Source organism: Amorphotheca resinae, assembly GCF_003019875.1.
Source record: "Amorphotheca resinae ATCC 22711 unplaced genomic scaffold M430scaffold_13, whole genome shotgun sequence".
NCBI lineage: Eukaryota > Fungi > Ascomycota > Leotiomycetes > Helotiales > Amorphothecaceae > Amorphotheca > Amorphotheca resinae.
In genome coordinates, this window is record NW_020194483.1 from 142,742 (window position 1) to 166,021 (window position 23,280).

The 23,280-nt window shown below is 50.8% G+C and overlaps 10 protein-coding genes across 10 annotated transcripts; 6 read left to right on the forward strand and 4 right to left on the reverse strand.

Moving 5' to 3' along the window:
* Window positions 1-424: 424 nt before the first annotated feature.
* Window positions 425-1,795, reverse strand: M430DRAFT_31239 (hypothetical protein; the record flags this gene model as incomplete). The annotated part of the gene is made up of 1 exon (XM_024866021.1): window positions 425-1,795. One exon carries the CDS (start codon window positions 1,793-1,795, stop codon window positions 425-427), a length of 1,371 nt encoding a protein of 456 aa, XP_024716911.1.
* A 63-nt stretch (window positions 1,796-1,858) lies between these two features.
* On the forward strand, window positions 1,859-2,164 carry M430DRAFT_22752 (hypothetical protein; the record flags this gene model as incomplete). Its single annotated transcript, XM_024864761.1, has 1 exon — window positions 1,859-2,164. One exon carries the CDS (start codon window positions 1,859-1,861, stop codon window positions 2,162-2,164), a length of 306 nt encoding a protein of 101 aa, XP_024716912.1.
* A 592-nt stretch (window positions 2,165-2,756) lies between these two features.
* M430DRAFT_37361 (hypothetical protein) lies at window positions 2,757-4,363 on the forward strand. The gene is made up of 5 exons (XM_024867112.1): window positions 2,757-2,832; window positions 2,895-2,984; window positions 3,068-3,542; window positions 3,622-3,796; window positions 3,858-4,363. The coding sequence occupies exons 3-5, from the start codon at window positions 3,181-3,183 to the stop codon at window positions 4,236-4,238; spliced, it is 918 nt and encodes a 305-aa protein (XP_024716913.1). The 5' UTR covers window positions 2,757-2,832; window positions 2,895-2,984; window positions 3,068-3,180; the 3' UTR covers window positions 4,239-4,363.
* A 326-nt stretch (window positions 4,364-4,689) lies between these two features.
* M430DRAFT_109856 (hypothetical protein) lies at window positions 4,690-5,851 on the reverse strand (the record flags this gene model as incomplete). Its single annotated transcript, XM_024861313.1, has 4 exons — window positions 4,690-5,442; window positions 5,490-5,619; window positions 5,670-5,734; window positions 5,789-5,851. 4 exons carry the CDS (start codon window positions 5,849-5,851, stop codon window positions 4,690-4,692), a joined length of 1,011 nt encoding a protein of 336 aa, XP_024716914.1.
* A 325-nt stretch (window positions 5,852-6,176) lies between these two features.
* On the forward strand, window positions 6,177-7,393 carry M430DRAFT_110293 (hypothetical protein; the record flags this gene model as incomplete). Its single annotated transcript, XM_024861348.1, has 5 exons — window positions 6,177-6,218; window positions 6,260-6,523; window positions 6,764-6,962; window positions 7,013-7,189; window positions 7,275-7,393. 5 exons carry the CDS (start codon window positions 6,177-6,179, stop codon window positions 7,391-7,393), a joined length of 801 nt encoding a protein of 266 aa, XP_024716915.1.
* A 1,694-nt stretch (window positions 7,394-9,087) lies between these two features.
* M430DRAFT_109624 (hypothetical protein) lies at window positions 9,088-10,314 on the forward strand (the record flags this gene model as incomplete). The annotated part of the gene is made up of 2 exons (XM_024861293.1): window positions 9,088-9,617; window positions 9,672-10,314. The coding sequence occupies 2 exons, from the start codon at window positions 9,088-9,090 to the stop codon at window positions 10,312-10,314; spliced, it is 1,173 nt and encodes a 390-aa protein (XP_024716916.1).
* A 382-nt stretch (window positions 10,315-10,696) lies between these two features.
* On the forward strand, window positions 10,697-13,696 carry M430DRAFT_147253 (glycoside hydrolase family 2 protein). The gene is made up of 3 exons (XM_024863054.1): window positions 10,697-10,866; window positions 10,918-11,531; window positions 11,578-13,696. Exons 2-3 carry the CDS (start codon window positions 10,941-10,943, stop codon window positions 13,627-13,629), a joined length of 2,643 nt encoding a protein of 880 aa, XP_024716917.1. The 5' UTR covers window positions 10,697-10,866; window positions 10,918-10,940; the 3' UTR covers window positions 13,630-13,696.
* A 1,020-nt stretch (window positions 13,697-14,716) lies between these two features.
* Window positions 14,717-16,190, reverse strand: M430DRAFT_186348 (hypothetical protein). The gene is made up of 2 exons (XM_024863913.1): window positions 15,386-16,190; window positions 14,717-15,324 (listed from the first exon to the last, which is right to left on the reverse strand). Exons 1-2 carry the CDS (start codon window positions 15,854-15,856, stop codon window positions 14,800-14,802), a joined length of 996 nt encoding a protein of 331 aa, XP_024716918.1. The 5' UTR covers window positions 15,857-16,190; the 3' UTR covers window positions 14,717-14,799.
* A 1,391-nt stretch (window positions 16,191-17,581) lies between these two features.
* M430DRAFT_53915 (hypothetical protein) lies at window positions 17,582-20,669 on the forward strand (the record flags this gene model as incomplete). Its single annotated transcript, XM_024868429.1, has 6 exons — window positions 17,582-17,705; window positions 17,762-17,884; window positions 17,964-18,402; window positions 18,461-19,169; window positions 19,227-19,794; window positions 19,834-20,669. 6 exons carry the CDS (start codon window positions 17,582-17,584, stop codon window positions 20,667-20,669), a joined length of 2,799 nt encoding a protein of 932 aa, XP_024716919.1.
* An 803-nt stretch (window positions 20,670-21,472) lies between these two features.
* M430DRAFT_110120 (hypothetical protein) lies at window positions 21,473-22,472 on the reverse strand (the record flags this gene model as incomplete). The annotated part of the gene is made up of 3 exons (XM_024861331.1): window positions 21,473-21,775; window positions 21,830-22,176; window positions 22,235-22,472. The coding sequence occupies 3 exons, from the start codon at window positions 22,470-22,472 to the stop codon at window positions 21,473-21,475; spliced, it is 888 nt and encodes a 295-aa protein (XP_024716920.1).
* Window positions 22,473-23,280: the final 808 nt, after the last annotated feature.

The following is a 23,280-nucleotide window of genomic DNA, read 5'->3' on the forward strand; positions in this document are numbered from 1 at the left end:
TTTATAAAGGCTCCTTACTAAAGAACAGTCGGTTCCTAAAAACTCTCCCTTTCGTGAGCAGTGACCTCTTTAAGTCGACCTGTCAGAAGATACAAGATAGAAATAAGACAAGAGTTGATCTAGAATTTGAAGTTTCGCAGTAATCCGGGCGGGCTTATTTTTGGCACAACACGTTTCTCGAAGCGCTAAAGGAGAAAGGTCAACCAAGCATAACCGGGTCACAGCCACACATTGAAAGAAGGGTACTGGATTTCTCAGACTCTTAATTGATCTTATAGCTTAAGTTAGGGTGGGAAAATGTTGGTGATACGAATGAGGAAGCATGTCCTGTAGCACACCTCTAGCTCTCCAGTCGTTCCTAGAGCGAGAGAGAAACTCATCGCGAGAAGAATAAGGTTCTGAAGACTTGAATGAAATTAACGCGTTAGAGATCCACTAAAGTATCTGTACTATAATGCTCATCAAGTATTCCTTTCCTAGCCTGCTCCATCTTTACCTGAAAAATCCCACTCAATTCTTTTCGCTCTTCTTCATCCAAGAGCTGAATGCGATCTTCAATTGACCCGAAAGGTCCATGATACATTTTGTCAAGAAAATTCCAGTAAATATCATCAAACATAGAGCTATATCTCGCCGCCAGGCATACCCAAAACAAGCCGCTTTCCATAGAGTCTTCCATGCGAGCAGCGAGTCGCTGAGAATCCAAGAGCGTACCCTCTGCTATCTTTTCGTCCTCACATGACCGTAGAACATCAAGAAAGAGGCAAAGTCGTGGTTTGTAACGGGCTAGGAAGTCGTCAAGATCAGAGTCAGAATCCCAGTCCTCGGGGCTTTGTAGCATAAGCCACCAAGGCGCAACATAAGCAAATTCCGCCGGAGCTACATAAGTAAATTCCCAATCGATAACTGCATTGACACAAAACCTTTCTACATCGACAAGAATATTTGAAGGTCGAAAGTCATCACAGTAAAGTCGATAAGGGCCGTGGCAATGCTCTACTGAAATATTCCGTACAATTTTACGGAATAGACAGCGAGCTACAAATTTCTTTTGACAGTCGACTTCGTCAGTAACTGCGTTATTGCGCTGATTCCGAAGGTGTGAAAGATGTTGTTCAGCAAGAGCCTCGAAATAATCTGCTGCGGATTCGAAAGTAGACGTCGGAACGTCTGTTGGAGCAAGGTTTGCCGACGTGATTAGCTCGTTCATGTTAAAAGTAAGTGGTCGTCTACCAACAACAAAGTCCTTGCCCTCTTGTACTAATGCACCAATACACGAGAATTGTGGCTTTGATAACTCGAGCACTAAGTAAGCCATCTCACGATAAGCAATCTTTAATGCCCGGTCACTTATACGTGGGTTCAGAACAGGCCGTCCTTCCTTCTTAAGGGGATCTTTGAGCACGTTAGACAACAGATCTCCCTCAACGAAACCCATAACAATATATGGCCCTGCCCAGCATGTGCCCGTACCGTATACCTCCGGAACTGGGACCTGGGTATGTTGACGTAGATATCGAAGAACCGTGACCTCATTGTCGGTTTTTTCCTGGCGGAAGACAGCTCGCCCGAGGGCAGCAAACCGAACAATAACATTGGTGCTGTCTTCGTATTTGACACGATAACAAACATTGAAGGCGCCATTCTTCCATAGACAGGCTGCTAGTATCTTCCCCTTACGGTGCTTTTTTGCGAGATGCATAGCAAGCTGCTCTGGTTCTCGTTGTAGGAAAGCATGTAGCCATAGCTCGAAGTTCCTATCCTGTCGCTCTTCGGCGAGATGATCGAAATACATTGTATTCCCCGCCTCCCAAGAAAATTGCTACTGTGTAGCTTGTATAGGATGTCGAGGTAGTAAATGAGTGGGCGCAGCGGAAGGGGGGGCAGCGGAAGGGTGTCACAGGCGATAGTCGTCAAGGTCGGAATGTTGGCTCTATTGACTTGGGTAAAGGCAGGTCGAGTAGGTCGAAAAGTCGAGATAGGACGAGCCTCCGACGAGGACGAGGACGAGGACGAGGAAGTTTGGAAGTCAAGCACCTACTTCCAGCCGCGCGCATTGGTGTCCCTGGCAACCTCCCCGGCAAACTGGGGCAATGAAGCAGCAGATACTGTAGCTCCCCTGAGCAGGCGGCTTAAAAAAGGCACAGGGTCGTCGTTATGGTAGGACGCTAGGCGGCAGATGTCATCCTTGATAGGTAGATTGGATGAATCGGTCACGGTTCTTGTGGACGCGGTCGTCGACAATGCGATCCAACATCTGGATTTAGGTCGAGCTGCGATACAAGTGCATGAAGGAAAGGCTTTGATTATCGTGTGTCTGGAAGAGAAAAGACAATGAATGATGGACATATAAGGTTATGGCTTGGACTGTGGCTTACAACTTCCCCCTTACCCCGCCTTCCAGACCTGGTTAGGTAGGTAACTGGATGTATAAAAATGGCAACTAGATTTAGCGAACCCCTATACTCCGTAAACCGACTTTTGAAATCTACTCCGTAGAACGTGGGATAAATAGCCGCGAATTTCCTAATCGGGATGTGGGCATAGCCAAAGAGGAGCAGGTCGTCGCGACTCCCCCACGCAGCTTCTTCTGAGCATCATCAGCCCCCCTCTTCTTTCGACGCGAATTCCCCAGAATAGAGAGCGTGGGGGTTTGAGGGGGAGGTCGAAGTCTGGGGAACGGGTTTAAGGGACTGATATAAATAAACCCGAGTCCCCCGCCACGGCCTGCAATCCATGAATATCCTCTTGCGCGACATGTAGATCGCCTCCCACTTTTACAGAATTGCTGTTTGAATTGAGGTGTGTGTCCGATATTTGGGAACGGTGAAGGTATTACAATAACCTCCTCGATGATCAAGAAAGAGGCACAACCAGATGTTAATCTATAATAGGGACCGTCTGTCAAGATATATCACCTTCGAGGCGCAAGCGGGGTTGCTGTAAGAGTTGCTCTCCATCTCGTCGTAAGGTTTCAGGGAAAGGTACACAGAGATGAGCCACTGCCTTTGAACTCACCTCGCCCGCGACAAGCAAGTCCCCGCTGACAATCCAGAGTGGATTCTAGGGACCAAGGAGCATATATAACTCCCGTGTCTTCAGAGATTGACCGAAACATATATTCAGCTATACCAGCTCAGTGGGCTTTTGTGAGTTATCGCAACGCTGAGTACCTACACCATGGCGACAGGAATCCAAGCTTTCCGGCCCCCGCACACAAAATTGGGAGAATGCCCGCTGTATCGTGAGGAGGACAACACATTGCACTACATCGACATGCTGGGCTACAGCATCCATGTCCTGACGCTCGCTGAGCCTTATCAAGCGCGGGTGATCCGCTGCCCGGAGTTGATATCCTTCATGAGTTTCTGTCACGGGGGCGGCTATCTCGTCTGTTATTTCCAGGGCATCGCCAGGGTAGGGGACGATGGGGAGTGGCAGGTACTGAAGAAGATCATCCCGGACGAGGATAAGTCTGCTATTCGATTGAATGACGGCGCGATTGACTCACAGGGGAGATTATGGGTTGGGACCATTGATCTGTAGGGGACTTGAGTTTTCTCTTTCTTTTCCAAGCTTATCTATCTATATTCGCGAGTCTAACTTACGGAATGTGGATAGGGGTCTCGTAGCACAGGCACATGTGCCAGATGACCAGCGGCCCAGGGGAGCTGTGTATCGGTACGATCCCGACGGCACCCTCACTGTTCACGAGCCGGGAGAAATCATCTGCGGGAATGGAATTGGATGGACGCCCGACGATCAGACGGCGCTCTTCACAGACTCATACAGAAAGGTTATTCCCAACAACATAGTAGAGTTCAAGAGGCTTGCTAACTGACCTTACGCCTTCGCAGATCATCTGGGCTTATGACTTTGACTCCGCGACTGGCACGATCTCCAATAAGAGGATCTTCATAGACCGGAGAGGCCAGGACGGAGAACCCGACGGCCTCGTGCTCGACACCGCAGGGAACGTGTACACTTTTCTCTGGAAGGGTAGCTATGTCGTGAAGTACGATAGCCGTGGGACGTTCGTCCGCGATTGGAAGATCAACGCAAGCCGCGTCACGCATGGAGCGTGGGTTGGGAAGAACTTCGATGAGCTTGTCGTCACGAGTGCCGAGGCGGATGAGGGCTCGACACCGTGGGAGGGTGAAGAAGGCGGTGCTTTGTTCTGGATTAAGGATCTTGGGTGTGCGGGGATGAGGAAGCATAAGTTTGGTAAGGCTGAATAGGATGAAAGAAATATGATGATGCCATTGCACAGCTTAAAATCGTGACAGATGTTTTCTTGGATGCATCCCTGGTATAAATCGCTGAGATCTTCAGTCACGAATCTCACTTCTTAATAGAATCACTTGGTTTCCATAATCTGTTGTGAGAGGAAAGGCAGAAAGTAAAGATCGCCAGGAACGTACGAGACGGGTTCTGGAATGTCTGTATAATGAATCTATAGGTTAAGAGTCCACTCTCCCAATCACTCAACAAGAGCCAGGAATAGAATTCCAGGTTCGAACGGTACTACCGAACTTCTGAGAAATAGATAAATTGCATTGGTTCATCCATTATTAACTAATCTGTCATAAACACATGTCTATCTGGTCTCGCTAATGAAACATTTCCCTGAAGCAGAAGAATATGAACCGTCCGCATGCTCCGAGCCCAGCTCTATCCTAAAGAAGTATATTAGCAGCAGCCGCCCCTCCTCCTCCTCGTTCCAGAGAGGGTGAAGACCTCTTCCCACTCCCTCATCCCGCCTAGTCCCCAATTCTGGCCTCCCTTGTTCCTAGTAGTGCGTCTCCTCCGCGCTCCCCCCTCCTCGACCGTCATTCCGCTCTTTACACTCGCTACATCGCTCGCGCCCGCATTCCAGTTCCCAGAATCTCCGTATTGGATCCCGCTCATTGGGTCATCTGGGTCGATCTCCCCCAGTTCAATCTTCGTTAATATCATTCTCGCTAGCCGGTTAAAGACCTCGTCGACATTCTCTCCTGATAATGCGGAGACTTCTACCGCTACGGGGATATTGGCTGAAGAAGCCCACTTCGCGGCCTCTTCGACCGAGACCTCCCTCCCGTCCGGCGCAACCGTGGCTTTGAGTTGAGCGCCCAATCCCATGCTCGCTGCTGATGTGGAACTGACGGAACCGCCGCCATTGAAGGGTAAGGATGAGCTCCTGCTGCTCACACTCGATGGGGCCGTTGGGGGTATGGATGTGTCTATCAGAGGATTGCTTCCGTTCGCGAGGTCCGCTTTATTGCCAACAAGCAGAACGGTGAGGTTTGGGGACGCGAGAGCGCGGGCATCGTTGAGAAAGGCTGGAAGGTTGGTGAAGGTAGGATGTGAGGTGATATCGTAGACGAGGAGAGCGCCGGCTGCGCCGCGGTAGTAGGATCGGGAGACGGAGCGAAAGCGTTCAGTTCCTGCTGTATCCCAGAGCTGGACGCCATCAGTATGTTCCGGGGCAGAGGATCGGGAGAAGGTACTTGTAGCTTTATCCGCTTTCGTCGTGCACCGGTGCCGACTCTTATGATCTTGCTTGCGAACTCTACCCCTATTGTCTGTGATGAGAGAAGCCTCCATTCGTTCTTGACAAAGCGATGTAGTAAACACGACCTGCGGCATTTGTGAGTTGATGTCTGTAGCAATGGAACCAGATGCCATACTTTCCACTCCCACTGGGGCCCAGCAGGATGATCTTGGCCAAGTAATCGTACATGCTTCCCAGCTCCTAGCCCATCATCAGCAAAGCGGCACAAGCCGAACCCAACCGTGCCAACCGTACCTGATCTCGAGCCGTACCAGCGGACTCATCGCTCGCAGCGCTCGAGCGCCTCGGGCGCACCATCTTATATTATGTAGTCGACAGTAGGTGTACACAAGGGCTTGGACTGGAGAGTCTTTGTTGTTTCTGCGTCGTGCGTTGTACTTTCAAGCTCCATTATCCCCGTCGTCTAAGGTACGCCGTACACAGTCGGTATGTATTATTACCTAAGGCAAGTTAAGCTTATCATGTCGGAATTTGAGGACGAATACTCCGACGCTAGGCTGTGTACGGTAAGTGTAACGCCCCAAAGGGGGGGAACCTCGGCTTGTCATCAAAGAAACATTGCTGTCACGCTGCTCGTTCGAGAGGAACCAGAAAGCTGTTTTTCCCTTTGATTAAAGAGAAGATGAAAATTGAAGGGAGGACCTTTGTGATATCCGGAGGGCAAGTGACCTGCATACCCAGGAGGATCAGAGGCTGACACTATAGCTCAGGGCTTCGGGGCTCGGCCGAGCATGTGTAGAGGATATCTGCCGAGCTGGGGGGTATGTGGCTGTTCTGGATATGAACGAGGAGCTTGCTCAGGAGCTGGTCAAAGAGATCGGAGGAGGAAAAGTCAAATTCTTTCAAACGAACGTGCTAGAGACGGAGAGTATCACGGCTGCTGTCCAAGGTGCTCTGGCCTGGTCAAAAGAGACTGGAAAGGAGATTGGCGGGGTAATTGCCGCGGCAGGGGTTTCTACTCCAGCGAAGGTTTGCTGCAACTTCATATCATGTTCCCTGACATTTTGAGAATCGAGCGAAGCCTCACATCATTTTCCACGCATGAGAGAGCTTAGACGAATTCAAAGTACCCAAGTGGGATGGACTTGAAAATCACGCCTCTTCTACGGAGTATACAGACCCTCTGCTCAAAGACGCGTCTTTGCTCAGCTAGCATTCTCATTGCTATACCCCCAAACTCCCATTGCTAACATCCATTTCACTACCCAGATTATCGACCGTAATGGAAACCCCTTCAACCTCGATGATTTCGACTTCGTGATGAACGTCAACGTGCGAGGGACCATCGACCTCATTCGCCAATGCCTTCCACACATGGCCAAGGTCACTCCCGTAGGCCCAGACGGCGAGCGCGGAATTGTAATTATGGTCGCTTCATCCGCCGCCTTCGACGGCCAGCCTGGCCAAGGTCCTTCCCCTCATCCCTCATCTCTATTTTACTTACTGACAGACATGTAGTCGCATACAGCGCCTCAAAAGGCGCAATAGCTTCTCTCACTTTGCCGATGACGCGTGACCTCGCTCGTTATGGTATCAGAGTCGTTACTATCGCACCCAGTCTCTTCGATTCAAGGATGACGGCGATGATGTCTGATAAAGTGCGCGCAAGTCTGACTAGAGTTATGGAGTTTCCTTGTAAGGCCCCATTTCTGCCCACATATCCTTTTGCCTACTGCATGGATAGAGGAATTTTGGACCGGCCCCTGCTAACATGAAATAGTACGACCAGGGCAACCGCACGAGTTTGCACAGTTAGTTAGACAGGGAATAGAGAATATCATGCTGAACGGCGTGGTGCTCCGCCTCGATGGCGGCATGCGGATGCCTAGTAAGATGTAAGTCCTCCAAAGTGAGAGATTGTATTTGGATTCGAGGCAACTGGTTGTGCGATGTTCAAAATATGTTCTTGTGTTCTTGTACATGAGAAAATGACTATATATTGTCACACAATCTGCGGAGTATGCACGTACTGGAAAATGGAAATTTAAGTCGCTCCTAGCAAAGAACATTCCGTGAATTATGATTCGTCGTATGCGTCTACACTTTCCCACGCCTTTCTTACGGCTTCATAGAGCTGAAGGTGAATCACTGGTGGATGGATCACTGGCGAGGAAGTGGTGTTGTAGTGCAGAGAATGAGACAAGAAGCTGCTTTCTTGCCCACTGGTCAAGAGTTTGACGGGACTTAATTCGCAGATCATTTTACTGCATGACTTGAGACGCAAGAAGTTTTGGGGAAAGGAGGTCTTAACGGCGAGGGGAATCGAACTCGGGGTGATAGAGATGGGGAAATCTAGTCAAGCGCTTGCAATGCGTCCATCATATGTTCAGGCTTCCTTGAACTTTAGGATATGCTTACTTTTACGTATAGAAATATGTGTGGAATGTGTATATATGGGGCTTCTAATCTCCCATCGATCTCAAAGGCTCTCAATTGAAGCGCTGACTCGCTGGAGCCTGGACCAAGTTATCGATACATCCCGGATTGCTTATCTCAAATCTAACAGTATATGCCAATTCCTATTTATGCAAAATGTTAATCTCGGCCACTTGAGAAGGGATATCCTTGGGACAAAAATGACCAAAGCATGGAGTGCCGGCCTAATGGAGACCAGCGGAGTGACATCCTCCGACACCAGTCTAGGGACCAAAGGCTCCGTGTTTCTGTCCAAGCCTTAGAGTCCACATGAATAAAATACGATACCACCGCGCTGCTCGGTGTATCATTAAGTGATGAGTGCAGGAAAAATTTTGGAGCATCTACATGGATTTCACCAAGTTGCACACATAGAGCGCTTTGTGGGAGAGCTTTTCAGATGGTGCTCGTTGACACCATGATATGCCACGCATCGCCGAGGCGATGTGTTGGACAGATTTAAAATCCAGCCCTTCGGACCTTTGAAAGCTAAAGGCCAATACTTGCTTGGGCCAAGTCTGGGTATGTGCTGTAATCGGTCATCTCTTCTTTGGCCCTCGTTTGGAGGTTCCAGAGTGGGGTTTCTGCAGGTACAGGTAATTGTATACGCTCTCGTGGGACAGACGGGAGATCAGAATGGCAGTCTACTATGACCTGCCTCATCGAGGAATGAGAGAAAGAATACTATGGTCACTCGACCGGGCCTCGCGATGGCTGGAATGAGAGACTGTAAGGGACGCCCGAAGGGGGTCAAAAGAGGGGGTGGGGAGGTTTTCTAAAGCAGAGTAGGTATCCACTTTGCGAGTGTGGTCGTGGATGATGGAAGCCAGGTCGACTATCCTGTTTGGAGTCATTGTGTCGATAGCACCGTGGGCGATCTTTGCACTGGCAAGACAAGCTGTAACGGCAGCCGAGAGTTTTTTTAGAAGATAAAATGGACGGAAGTGCCTTGCCACCCACTTCACCCGCGACATGTTCGCGCAGGGATTAGAGGCGACTACCACAGGAGAGGGAGAGGATATCGCGACATCCAATCTATCACCTCGTTGACCATGGCTTCTTCTTGACCTAGGTGCCACTGGCCAGCTTGCAACATGGCCTCCTCGCAAGCACGACAAATGGAGCCCATCCCGATCTACCGTATTGATCTCTCCCTGCCCCCGTCTGAACGTTACACCCAACTCGCGACGGATTTCGCCCCAAAAATGAGAGACATAGCACCGCTATTTGACGAAATCCTCGCGTCAGTGATTCCTTGGGTCTTTGTGAGACGCTTCGTCGAATTTCTGGCGTCGATCTTCCTTCGCCGGGTGTATTCTGATGAGGAAACCCAGGAGTTGAGGGGTATCTCGAAGACGAGTGGTTTGGATCTGTATTTGTTGGTAGCGTTGAATGTGCTTTTGGACAGTTTATTGGGATGTACAAGTGGGGCTGTTCTGGTGAGGGATGAGAAGAGCAGGAAAAGAGTCACGGGAGATGGTGGGGACGCCAGCATGATGCATTTTCGGACGTTGGATTGGAATATGGACGAGTTGAGGAGTGTGCTTGTTGTATTGGAGTTTGTCAGGTCGAAGTCTGACAAGCCGGAAAGGGTCATTGGGAGGACGATTACTTATGCTGGCTTTGTGGGTCTTTTGACTGGTGTGAGGTGAGTCTCGACGAGACCTGTGGTTCTTACCTACGTGCTTATAATGATCTATAGAGAGGATCTCTCTCTTTCTTTGAACTTCCGCCCTAATCACCACTGCTCTACCTACTCTCTTCGACTCCATCAAATACTTGTCCTCTTGGGGTTCCGCCCGTCGATAACATCCATTCTCCGCTCTGTATCTCTTCCCCCACGAGGAACCATCCCTGGACCCCTCAGTAGCATCATAGGTACTCTCGCCAAATCTCGCAGTGCGCCTTGCTATCTTGTCCTTTGCGATGGCACTCAAGCTGCCGTCATCGAGAAGGACATTCTCGATGGCAAAGTCAGGACCGGGACTGATTTCATTGTACATACAAACCATGACACTCCACCCACTGAACCTTCCGCACACACTTACAGCCAAAACCAGAAGAGCACGATCTTGGGTATGGAGATCCTGCTTGAGGATAGCCAGGATAGAAGAGCCTGCGTCCAAAAGAAATGGAACGGCATGAAGAAGAGACACGATCGAAAGCAAAAATCCGAAGACTGGATAGAAGCTAAAGCGGCTGTACCGACTGTGAGAGAAGCCACCTTGAAGGGCTGGGTAAGAGCGTTCCCGACTATGAATGAAACAACTCACTTTGGATGTATACTGGACCCGAAGACAGGTACGATTAGATTCTTGGAGAGAGGCTTTGAGGAAGAAGCATAGATAGAGCATAAAGACATACTTGATATACCTACCAAGGCACTGGCGATGATGTTCAAGAGTGGTGGGGCGAATGATTTCGACCCCGGAAAAGGCGCCCCGCAGTTCGCGGAGGATACAACCCCTCGTACAAACTAGGAAGTGATAGTAAACGTCATTATATGGCTATCAAACATGAGCATGCCTGTCAATACCGGGGCATACAGATCACCATGCAACAGTTATCTAGTCCGCATGGAAAAAGTCGCATACCCTTGCCTATCCGCCCTATCCCGCCCCGCCGGCACCAGACAATGGCTCATCACCCTGCTACAGAACTTACCTTAGTTACCGTCTTTCACCGGACAGCCATTACTCTCTTCGCACTGGGTAGAACCTGGGGAGCTGCGGTGCGGCACGAAAGCCCCGCATCCGGAAACGTACTTTGACCCTACCATTGTGGAGCTTCCGTTATGTCGCATATTCGACCATACCTACAAACGGCTGTTGTCACTCCTTGATCCTTGGAATTATCTGACCGGGGAACGAGGATACGATCCATTCAATCCTGATCCTGTGCGCATCATGAGCTTCTCCCAATCCGTGTTCCGTGTCTAACTGGCGCAGACATACACATATACATACCCAAGATGCGGACGGTCCACCCATTCTCTCTCTCTCAAGATTCCCTGCGTCCGGGTTCTTCTTCCCCATCCACTATGTCCAAGCATACTATAACGCCTATTGATAAGAATTGGACTTTCAAACAAGCGGACAGCGAGGATTCTGAGTTCCTACCTGTTGCTCAGTTCCCTACGAATGTTCACCTAGATCTTATTGCCAACGGCCTCATTCCCGATCCTTTTATTGGCAAGAATGAGAATGATGTGCAATGGGTCGGTGAAGTTCCCTGGCTCTACAAGACCACCTTCCCTTCGCCCTCACATTTGGCAGGGGAGCAAAGTGGTGTGCGGGCGGTTTTGGCGTTCGACGGCCTAGATACCTTCGCCACGGTTGTACTCAATGGCAAGGAAATCCTCAAGACGGTGAACATGTTCATCCCTGAACGAGTAGACGTCACAAGTCACCTGAAGAGCGATGGGGACAACGAACTGGAGATTACGTTCGAAAGTGCGTATCTCAAGGGATGTGCTATTGTAGAGGCGCACCCGGATCACATCTGGGGATGCTGGAACGGTGACAACTCCAGATTGGCTGTTCGAAAGGCACAATATCATTGGGTATGGTCCTTCATTTCTGTACAAGCTACACTAACAGTACGTATAGGGATGGGACTGGGGACCGACTTTATTGACCTGTGGACCATGGCGACCCATAAATCTTGAGGTCTTCTCTTCAAGGCTTTCAGACCTCTACTTCACAAGCAACGTCGACAAATCCCTGAAACATGCCGTATTGGTTGTCAAGGCAGACATCGAAGGCTCGGCGTCTGAAGTTCAATTCGATCTCACGTTAGATGGGCAACAGGTAGCCTCGCAAATGATCAACGCTGACAATGGCCATGCCACACACACCTTCGAAATCCAGAATCCGGCGCTATGGTATCCAATACGTTATGGCGAGCAACCATTATATACCATTACAGCTACACTTCTCCAAAACGGGATAGCTGAGGTTCATACCGTAAGCAAGAAGTTAGGGTTGAGGAGAGCGGAGCTTATTCAACGGCCAATGACGGGCCAGCCAGGAACGACGTTCTTCTTCCAGGTTAATAATATCCCCATTTTCTGCGGCGGCAGTGATTGGATTCCCGCGGATAACTTCATTCCCCGAATCAGCAAGGAGAAATACTATGACTGGGTGAAATTGGTAGCAGATGGAAACCAGTTCATGATTCGAGTCTGGGGCGGTGGCATCTACGAAGAGCAGGCGTTCTATGATGCATGTGACGAACTTGGTATTCTCGTATGGCAAGATTTCATGTTTGGTTGTGGAAACTATCCTGCATTCCCTGAAATCCTAGCATCGATTAAGACAGAAGCTGAGGAGAACGTGAAACGTCTTCGACACCATCCGTCAATTGTCATCTGGGCAGGCAACAATGAGGATTATCAATACCAGGAGCAGGAAGGACTCACTTATGATTTCCAGAATAAGGATCCTGAGAGTTGGCTCAAGACAGATTTCCCGGCACGATATATCTATGAGAAGATCCTCGCTGATACATGCAAGGAGTTGGTTCCAGATACTTATTATCATTTCGGGAGTCCCTGGGGCGGCAAAGACACCACGGATCCAACAGTCGGTGATATTCATCAATGGAACGTATGGCATGGATCCCAAGAGAAGTACCAGAACTTCGACAAGCTGGTTGGACGTTTCATCTCCGAATTTGGGATGGAAGCCTTCCCCCATATCAAAACCATTGACGCCTTCCTCCCACTGGGGAAGGACGACCCCGATCGCTTTTCGCAGTCATCAACCGTCGACTTCCACAACAAGGCCGACGGCCACGAACGCCGCGTCGCACTGTACCTGGTTGAGAACTTCCGCTACGCGTCAGATCCACTCGAGCAGTTCATCTACGCCACCCAGCTCATGCAAGCGGAGTGTCTCGCCTCCGCGTACCGTCTCTGGAAACGGCAATGGAAGGGACCCGGAAAGGAGTACTGCGGCGGCGCCCTCGTCTGGCAGATCAACGACTGCTGGCCCGTCACCTCCTGGTCCATCGTCGACTACTACCTGCGGCCCAAACATGCCTACTACACCGTGAAGCGCGAGATGGCTCTCCTCTCCCTCGGCATCACACGGAAAGAGCACGTCGTCCCCCAAGACAAGCATACCCGCGCCCACATGACCCGGACGACCCAGATCGAAATTTGGGGCTCGAACCTCACGCTCCAGGATCTCCGAGCTGACATCGTCGTCAAAGCCTTCGACGTCATCACCGGCAGAGAGACCTTCTCCAAGACTATCCGCTCCTCTTTCCTCCTCCCCGAGAACCGCAGCACCGAGATCATCGCCATGGACGTCCCCGTCGTCCAGAAAGACGCGGGGGAGGAAAGCCGCACCGTTGTCGCAGCATACCTCTTCCAGGACGGGCGGCAGATGGCGCGCTATATCAACTGGCCGGAACCGCTGAAATACGTGCATCTCCAGAAACCGAAGCACCTCCGCGCGGAGATGACGAGGGATGGCACGACGGTAGAGTTAAGTAGCGAACTCCCGGTCAAGGGCGTGGCGCTGGAGTGCGAGGATGAGGAGGTCGCGTTTATGGATAACCTGGTAGATGTCGTGCCTGGCGAGGTGGTGAGTATCGAGGTCAGAGGAGCGAACAAGGAGACGAGGATCGGGCTTAGGTATTTGGGGATGGTATAGGAGCGTGTACCTACCTTAGGTAGGTAAGGTAGATACTGATTTTCACCAAGAAACATAAACCAACCCCAAATTATTCTAAAACTGTACCTAGCATGATAGCGGTGCCAGTTCAACAAATCCCTTTATCCCATTTATTGCCCTCCTCCTGTCCATCGCCCCTTTCCACCCCTCGCTTACCCTCCCCCCACACCACCAAACAAACAAACACCCCTCCCCTTCTTTTCCCTTCCTCTAATCAATCCGCAATCCCCCAAACCCCAAAACTTTTATCCAAGAAGCGTAGTACCTACCTACCTACCTATCTCCTACTCTACAAACCAGAATCCTAGTTCTTGAATGCTAAACTAAACTAAGATAAAGTTGGAATCTATTGGCTCGTACTTACGTGGCTTATTCCCAATTTTCTTCTTCTCTAGGTAAGGTAGGTAGGTAGGTATATGTTTTTTAAGAGGGAAGGATAATGATGATGAGGGGAGAAAGAGAGAGAGAGGGTTTTTGATCACTAAGGTACTTTATTACTCCCCTCTTCTTTCTTTTTCTTTAGCTTGGCGGAAGGAAGGAAAGAAGGAAGGAAAGGAGATAGATTTAGAGTTGGGAGGGAAGAGATACCTTAATGATACGTAGGTAATTGGTTAATAGGATAGATAGGGGGATAGAAGGAGGGATAGGGGATTAAGGGGTTTATTAGGTAAGGTGAGGTATTGTTGAAGGGGGTGGGATCACGTGATTCACCCCCCTATACCTAGGTACCTTAAAGGTGCAGGTAGCGTCGAACAAAGTAAGGTAGGTATATATGACGTAGCGCACAGACCAGGTATGAATGATGATTCAGTGATTGATTGACTGATTGCTTGATTGTATCCGTATCGTATTGCAATATCCCCAGCACGCGTCCAAGTATAATAACGACACAGCCAGCCGCTCCACCCAAGCAGTCTAGCTACGATCCACCCAATGATACAAAGTAAAGCAAGCACACACCCTTCCATCCATCCATGCATCATGTAATGGCCGTTCCGTCGCCGGCCTCATCGAGACAAGCCAAGCACACGCGCAAGCATAAAAAAAGGAAAGGAAGACGGATATGATTACCACACAGCGAGCACGTCCCAGCACAGCCCAACCTTCCTTAAGCCGCATTGATCCCAGGTCCAAGTCTAGAATGGGAGACTAGTCGGCCTTGGATCTCTTCTTCCGGGGCTTGGAAGCGGTCTTGGGTGTCTCGACCGCGAGCTCCTCCTTCTCAGGCTCGGGCTCGGGCTCGGGCTCGTCGACCTTCTTGCTGCCTCGCTTGCGCTTCTTCTCGGGGCTCTTCTCCTTCTCGGGCGCGGGCTTGGGAGGGACGATGCTCGAGGTGGAGCTAGGGACGATGGGCTCTGAAGCTACGGGGGTTTCCTTGTTGCCCTTGCTCCTGCGGGACTTGCTGGGCTTGGGAGTCTTGGGAGAGGGGGTTGGCTCTGGCTCTGGCTCTTTCTCGGCCTCGCCCTCGGCGTCTTCGTCTATGAGCGCACCCGCGGTAGCTTCACCAACGAGTTGCGCGTCAGCCGTGGGTTCTGAGCCAATGTTATGCTCTTCGGCCCAGTTGAGGGCTTCCTGGTCCGTCATGTCTTTGGCGTTGGGGTTGTGGTGGACCTTGTAGGCGTGCACGCGTGCGTTATACAGACGGAGGTTATCTTTGTAGGCGTTGGTCCACAGCTAATCATGTTCTGTTAGCATTGGGCCAATCTATCTTGCAGGGAGGCCACGTGAGACTTACTTGCTTGTCCTCGGGGGCCATAGTAGTCCATCTCCTGGTGCCCTCAGCACTGACAGCTCCCTTGGCATAATCCGAGCCCAGATCTTGGGCGATGATTGGGCGCGCAGTCTGCATGTAGAGGAAGAAGGGGGTGAGCGGGCGTTTTGGAGCATTGGGATCATGCTGTCTCTTCTTGCGCTCCTTCTTCTCCTCGCCCACGACCGACTTGGCAGGGCTGGAAGCGCGTTGCAACCCGCCGAGCGGGCCGTCGAGCAGGTTCTCGCCGATCCTGGAGAGCGCCGACTCTACGTCGAGACCTGCGCCGTGCTCGCCGAGAACCGCATTCGTGTGCTTGATGTAAGCCGACGAGAGAGTCTGGATAGCATCCTGCAGGGTCGCGAGTCCGGTCACGACCTGGTTCCACATTAGCGACTGTTCAGAAAAGTAGTTTCTCTCGATATCGAGTCTTGGGCGCTTGCGCGGCGGGGCCATGGCAGAGCGCGTCGTAAACAGAGGTGCGGCGGGCGCGTCGATGTTGCGACGAGCTGTGGCGGATGAAGCGGGTGACACGCGCGTCGATAGGTGAGGGATGTCGGAGAGACTGGATCGCGGGCGGGCGGAAGATGTGCGATGATGTGGGAGATGAATTGCTGGCAGCGTGGCGGAGAGTTGGAGAGTATGAGAATATAGCGGTTGAAGGACGGGAAGGTTGTGGGTTGACGTCGTCGAAAGATCCGGCGATCGATCTCTGGATACGCGTCGAGGGCGTGCGATGGAAGAATGCAGAGTCGGGCGAGGGAATGCAAGAGGAAAAGAAAAATGCAGCTTACCTTGTCTCTGGTGCGGACGAAGCTGTCAACGTCGATTGAGAGAGTTGCGCCCTCTCTTGGCTTGTCGTCGGATTTCTTTGCGCGCGACATGGTGATGGGAGTCTTTGGGGGGGTTTTGGTGGTGAGGGGGTGTTGACGGTGGACGGGTTCAGGGTTGCAGAGATAGGGAGGGAGCGCTATGGCGAAGCCTAAGATATTTGCGAGAAGTGAGAATTTGTGGAGGTTGGCGAAGAGTTTTCCCTCTGTAAGCCGTGCGTCGGGTGGTGCGGCCACTGGAGCGCGCGCGCGCTGGGTTTGGAGCGGACAGCGCTCTCTTTCGCGTGTCTCCTGCTCTCTCTTCTCTATTTGTTTTCGCTCGGGATCGATTTCTTGATTAATTGATTGATTGATTTATTTCTCATTTTACATCCATCCTCTACGCAATGCTTGATGTCTGTTCTGTACTGTCAATCCGATTATATCCTGAGGTGCGCTGTGCCCACTGCGCCGAGGCACCTGTAGCGGGTAGGGCGGTCGGCAGCACGCTGTAGCGAAGTGCACATGTTCTAAGGTAAGGTTATACGGTATATTTGGTGAGGGGATATGGTAATATGGTAATACACTACTATGAAAATATGATAATACGGTAATATACTGCTACCTGAGGAGTCCTGTACCAGGCACATCTCCAGGGACATCTCCGCTATCCATCTTTGCCAGACTCTGTACAGCATCAAGATATCCATCCTTCTCCGTGTCCCCTTCAGTTACATCCTGTGCTACGACTCGTGCTATATTTCCGTCTGCTCCGTACTGCAAACCCGGATCAGCAGCACCCTCCTGTCTACAGAGTACCTATATTGACTGCAACTCACCTTACCTTAGGTACCACCTTACTTTAGGTACCTTACCTTGGTGATTGCAACCCAATAACTGCAACCCAGTGACTGCAGCCCAGTGACTACCTACCTACCTACCTACACACCAAACTGATATCTCTCAGTGGTTCTCTCTCTCTCACTCTCTTCCCGCCTCTCTCTTATCTCCCCCTCTGCGCAGCGTACACACCAGGGTCCCCGCTATCCCACTCCCCTCCCCCCTCCTACAGAGTACAGCCAGCTGCCCAAGCAGTGATAATCGTCAAAGCAGCATCAAGAGCGTTCAACGGCGCCCACTCGCTGCTGTCGATCGGCTGTCTCTTGGCATTACTTGCCATACCCAGCAGAACAGTTTCATACTCCCTGTTCGACCCCACCAAGCCCAAGGCCCCAAAGACTTGGCGCGCACATTGCTACAAAAGCTGACCACTACCCTCCCCAAACTAACTCTTCCCCCTCACAGCACTGGCAGACGTGCAAGCCCGCCCTACAGATCTCACTCACTCTACTAGCAGCAGATCACGTCTACCATGCCTTCCTTCAGCCCCTCCGTCACGCTCCTTACCGTCGCCATCATCCTCTTGTTCGCACGCCCTGCGAATGCTTTCGGCGCCGGCAACATCGCTTCGATTTCAAAGGTCGAAGGTCTCAACTGTAAGTATTCATCCTCCTCTCTGGCCCGTGCCCAGGAGAGCTCCTGACTCTGCTAGGGCGCCATGGCGATATCGAAGATACCCTCCTGAGCCTCGTCATGGCGAGAGTCGCCGGGGGAAAGAAGTTTGATAAGATGTCCGTCAAGAGGGTTTACTTTGGAAATTGGCTCCGGGATTATTGTGAGTGACCACCTCAGCTGTGCCCCGCTGGATGCGGGGGGAGCACCCTCAGAGCTCTAGCTAACGTGCCTCCCACCAGCTCAAGCAATCGACGTAGGCACCGTCAAGTACGTTTCCGCAGAAGCTATCCGCATCCTGCTCTGGGTCCTGGGGTTCATGACATTTGGCTATGGTACGGGCGAGTTCGAAGTCACGGCCTACCGTCTGGGTTGCTACCGCCCTGAAGACCACATCGACAACCCAAAAGATTATGCCGACAACCTCGATGCCACTCAATACGATCCCAGACTGCGTCCTCCTGTCAATGAGCACATCGAGTTGGCCGTAGATCCCCGCACCGGTCTGAAGAACTACATCGCCAACGAACAGGCGGGAATCATGACCTCGGCCCTGCATGTGAGGAAGCTGTTCGGGGAGTGTATCAGATTGGGCAGGTCATATGCTAGAAGTAGAAACAAGGCTGAGCTGTACGAGGCGCTTCGTTTGCTGGGCACTGGACTCCACTGCTTAGAGGGAAAGTTGTCATTATCCTACGAAGAAATCCAGCTAACATATCCAAGATTTCTCCGCTCATAGCAACTACACCGAGCTGGCGCTCATCGAGATGGGAGAACGTGATGTCTTCCCCCACGTCGGCCGGCAGACCCAAATCCGTCTCCAGGGGGCTCAACATCCCGTCTATCCAATCGTCACGGGAACCTTTGGAGGAGTCGACTTCTTACACTCGGTCTTAGGTGAATTTGACGACAAAACCACCCAATCTGAGATCCAAGAGCTCGAAGGGACCATGACGAACTCAAGCCACGCCGACACCAGCTTCCTCAAAGAACTTCTTAACTCGGTCCCATCCGGTCTATTCGGCAACAAAGACCAGGCTGGAAAAGCAGACGAACTGCAAGCACATGCCGCAGCTGCACAGATGTCCCAAATGCGCGTTTCTCCTCGCCAACCTGAAGCGTTCACTCTCCAGATGCAACAAGTTGCCAAGGACATCTACCCAATTATTGAATGGCACGATGAAATTATGCAGCAGATTACTGAGGCTATTGAAAAGATCCCTATCCTGCCAGATCTTATCGAACAGATTGAGAACGAGGTGAACGTCTTTGTGTTCAGCCTGCTTGCTCCAATTGTCGTACCGATCATCAACCAGATCAAGACAGAGTTGAACGAAGGCTCCTCGGAAATCATCCAGAGCTCCAAGGACAAACAGTTGATCGTATTCTATGACGATAATTCCTCCAATCCTACCCACTCTATGTTGTCCAAGGATCATTTCTCCAATGCAAGCCCCCCCCCCCCCCCCTTTTTTTTTAACCCGATCATCTATTGACAAAAGCAGATCCTCAATGAACCAGCAGGCAAAATCGCCTCTCAGGTCCTTAAGTGGGTAGTTCCTCAGCTCATGCAATGCTGGGACGACGAGCGAATCGATCCAAACCGAACCATCAACCGCATCATTAATGGCGTCTTCCATCACCCAGCCCAACGGATGATGGGCGAAGATGGTGCCGCCGATGGGCGAAGACTGATGTTTGGTGTCGTCGAGCAGTGGTGGCGCTCAAAGGACGAGTATTCACAGGAGGAATTCCGAAGGAAGTTATCTAGAGATGGGGTCATGAATGGCGAAAACCACATAGAAGGCGTACACGACACTGGTCACGGATGTGGAAAGCCTTTGGGAATGGCCAAGTCGGGCCTGAGTGGTCCATCAGGTCCTGGTGGGACCGCAGCTGGCGCTATCATGGGTGAGCTGTCTGCTGCTCTCGGTTCAGGAGGCGCACACGGAGGTTCCTCTGGCATCGAAAATATTGTAGGAGAAGCCGTGGGCGGTGGTGCCTTGGGCGGGTTAGTAGGCGCACTGGCTGGCGAGGCGGGCGGCAGCCTCTTATCCAACGCATTCTCTGGTGGTAGAGAAGAACACCAAACTCAAAAATACGCTTCGCAAGGATACACGCGCCAAGGAGGTTATCAGCAAAGCTATACCGAAATCGCACATGGTGGGAACAACGAATACGCCCAAGCTCAATACTCCGAGACCCAACTTCCTGGCGGTGGTCGAGAGACCGATTACCGGCGCTATCAACAACAGGGTGATTACGGAGCTGGCTTTGAGGAGCGCACGGATACAAGGCAGATTTACGGAGGCGGCTTTGAACGGACTAATGAAAGGATCTACGAGACGCCTGATGTGGTCGAGACAGAGACGTGGCGTGAGGGTCGAACGGCCGATGGTCGACATTACCACGAATCGCACCCAGAGTTCCAGAGGGAGAGGAGAGGAAGTGGGAGCTCAAGCGGTAGTAGTCGACATGGCAAGCATGGCAAACATGGCAAGCATCACAAGAAGCATCACAGTCACAGCAGCAATAGTGAAGACGGGGATGTCCCGCAGGCCTATGTACCACCCGGCGGCTTTGGAGAGGGACGCAGGGAAACGTTCGAGGAGAGGAGACACGAGCGAGAATTCGAGGCCGAGCCTGCCTATGAATACGAAGCCCCTAGGCGGCAGCCCAGCAGGGAGAGGTTCGAAGAGCCCCCTAGGAGATTCGAGGAGCAGCGCGGGTACGGCAGCGGTGGGTATGGCGAGACCTATGAGGCCCCGAGACGGGAGTACGGAGACGCGGGTTATGGCGGGCGTGAGTTCGCGGATGAGGCGGGGTGGGGGGAGAGGAGGAGGGAAGAGGAGCGTGAGGAGGAATATCGAGAGGAACTCCAGGAGGAGTACAGAGAGGAGGAAGAATATCGGGAGGAGAGGCGAGGGGGTAGCGGTTGGTTTGATTGAGTTGCCTCACGTAGACGAGATACGAAGGAATGATCATGACGAGATGTGTGACGAGTTGAGAAAATCGAATGATAGAGTCATGTTTACCTAGCTAAACTATCTGTGCCTTTTTTTTAGTAGAGGAAAAAAAAAAAATCCCCAAAAAACGAAGCACGAAAAAAAGATCAACTTGTGGTCACTACGAGGGTCGAACTCGCGACCTTGGCGTTATTAGCACCACGCTCTAACCAACTGAGCTAAGCGACCATTTGTTATGTACGCTTTCGAGAAACAGAATAGAAGTGTATAGCGTACTAGAGTGCATCAACTCCTTCTAGGTTCATTCCAAAGCAACGAACCCAATAGAGAGGCACGACAATACTTCCAGATGTATGTACACCTTACATTTGGAATGAAGTTCGCCCCTCCGGGCAGAATTCGCAATGATAAGTCATAGTCGCTTGATGGTGAACCAGGAAGATGTTCGAACCACTTGAAATTCGGAGATATGCAAAGACAAAGACAATACGCGAAGAAGAAACGTGCCGTTTTGATGTAAAGAATTGGGGGGCTTCTGATGTGTCTGATGCTTTAGAAGTAGATCAGTAAGACTGGCGATATAGATATAGTTGGTGACACTTATGATTGGTTTGTTATTGATTGATCCAGCGCTTCGTTTATGGTTTCAATAAGTGAAGATGAAGGGGATGATATGAATGGAAGTATAATTATGCTGCTCACAGACTTAGTATACTAGGAGAGGAGAGAAGTAGGTATCGCTGGGGTGATTATAACTTTTTCCACCTCCACAGTACGCAAAAGCGTCAGACCCGAGAAGCCTCGCCTTCCCTATCCACGAATCTTGATGCGAGCTCCATCTCGAACCTCTCTTTACCATATGGTTCAGCGCGTAGTGTTGCCATCATATCTGACCCAGCAGGGAAATCTGTCTCAAAGATAGGCTCCCCTGCGCCTCGCATATTAGCAAGTACGCATTGCCGAAAGTGCCACCGTAGCACCTCATCAGACACAGAATCCGGATTGTTTAGATCGCGGCAGATAGGGTCAAGAATTCTCCCATCTATCCCTAAGTTGTTAGGCGAGAACGTAATGATCTTGTAGCTATCCTTCGTCCTGTTAGTATAGCTAGGAAGACAAGTTCAGATTAAACGCTTACTTACATCTGGGTTAATAGAGAACAGATACTGGTCAAAGAGTGTGTGCAAATGCCTAAACATGAGTATTCCATTTTGAACGGAGTTAATAGAACTCTGCGCAGCACTGTCCTTGTTCGTAATCCGGCACCCGTGATCGAGTTCGATCCACAGGTTCTCATGTTGTAGCGGGAACACATGTGCGGCTTCATATCCAGCCCAGGAGCCCCACTCGGCCGTGGCATTTACTACTCCAGATATAACGCATCTCCCATCTCTCGCGCGGACCTTATCGCGGAATATATCCTCTGGACCAGAAACAGAGTGACTAATTGATCGGAAAATCCATGCTTCATCACTCACTTTAATAGGTCCTAGATAAATAAGCCAAGGGACAGCCACAAAAATTTCGTACAGGAGAAGACTACTTACCTTTGCTATAGATATCGTAATCCCCAGGCACAACCGGATTACTTGACAACGTGATAAGCCGGCCAGAGGCTCTGTGTTTAATAGTACAGTAATCTTCTAGAATAAGAAGTACATGGTTAAGAGCCCAGATCAGAGTTGTTTCGGTCAGAGAGCCCTTCTGGTAAACCCCACCAAGAGCTGCTCCAGTAGACGCATCGTAAAAGTAGACGTTACGCCATGCGGCGCGGTTCGCTGGCATCTAAGCGCTTTGTTATGTCTTGTAGGTACAGGATGAGAGGATGTAATGCCACTATAGTATCGACAAGAACAGCGTGGAGAAGATGAAGTTGCTGTGTTAAGCTGGTGGCTTTTTCTGTGAGGAAAGCAGATACTGCAGGGGAAGCTCCTCTTATCTTATCAAAGCGCGGGGGACGTCGCTTAAAGCCTTGTGCAGTTGTGCTAAACTAAGAGAGTCAGCCCCACAATTTCCACAACCTCCAAAGCTCTCTACGCGATCGTCCTCTCGGCATACAGATTTCACCAACAATATATTCTCTGGACCCTTAACTGCAATCAGTCAATTGTTCAAATAGTCATCATCTTAACATATCAAGTAAGCGTTACAATACTAGAAGACATCACTTCTGACATTCTACAGATCTCAAAATGTCTGTGCGAACGATGCGAAGACCGCGGCTAGTCCCGATAAACAGATACAAGATATTGCGTTCAATACTGTTGAGAATCGATGCTGGACGCGCAATAGTACATGCTTGTAAGAAATTCTGTAGTAACCGCACCTTCGGAGGTGAGGGATCCTCAATCTTACTGTTACAACCAAAGAAGAAAGCATGCAGGAAATTGTTGTGTGTGTTAAACGGGTGATTTTGTCCAAAGTCGATATAGCCAGATAGATATATCATGCTATCTGTTCTAGGCCTGGGTGCCCGGCAAGAGCAGAAAGGCATCGGGGTCGAGATGGTCCTTCAAAGTGTCGTGACGGACTTTGCCCCGGTTATTTACCCTCTGGGTTTCGTCTAGGACAGGACCTTCGATGCGGAAGACTA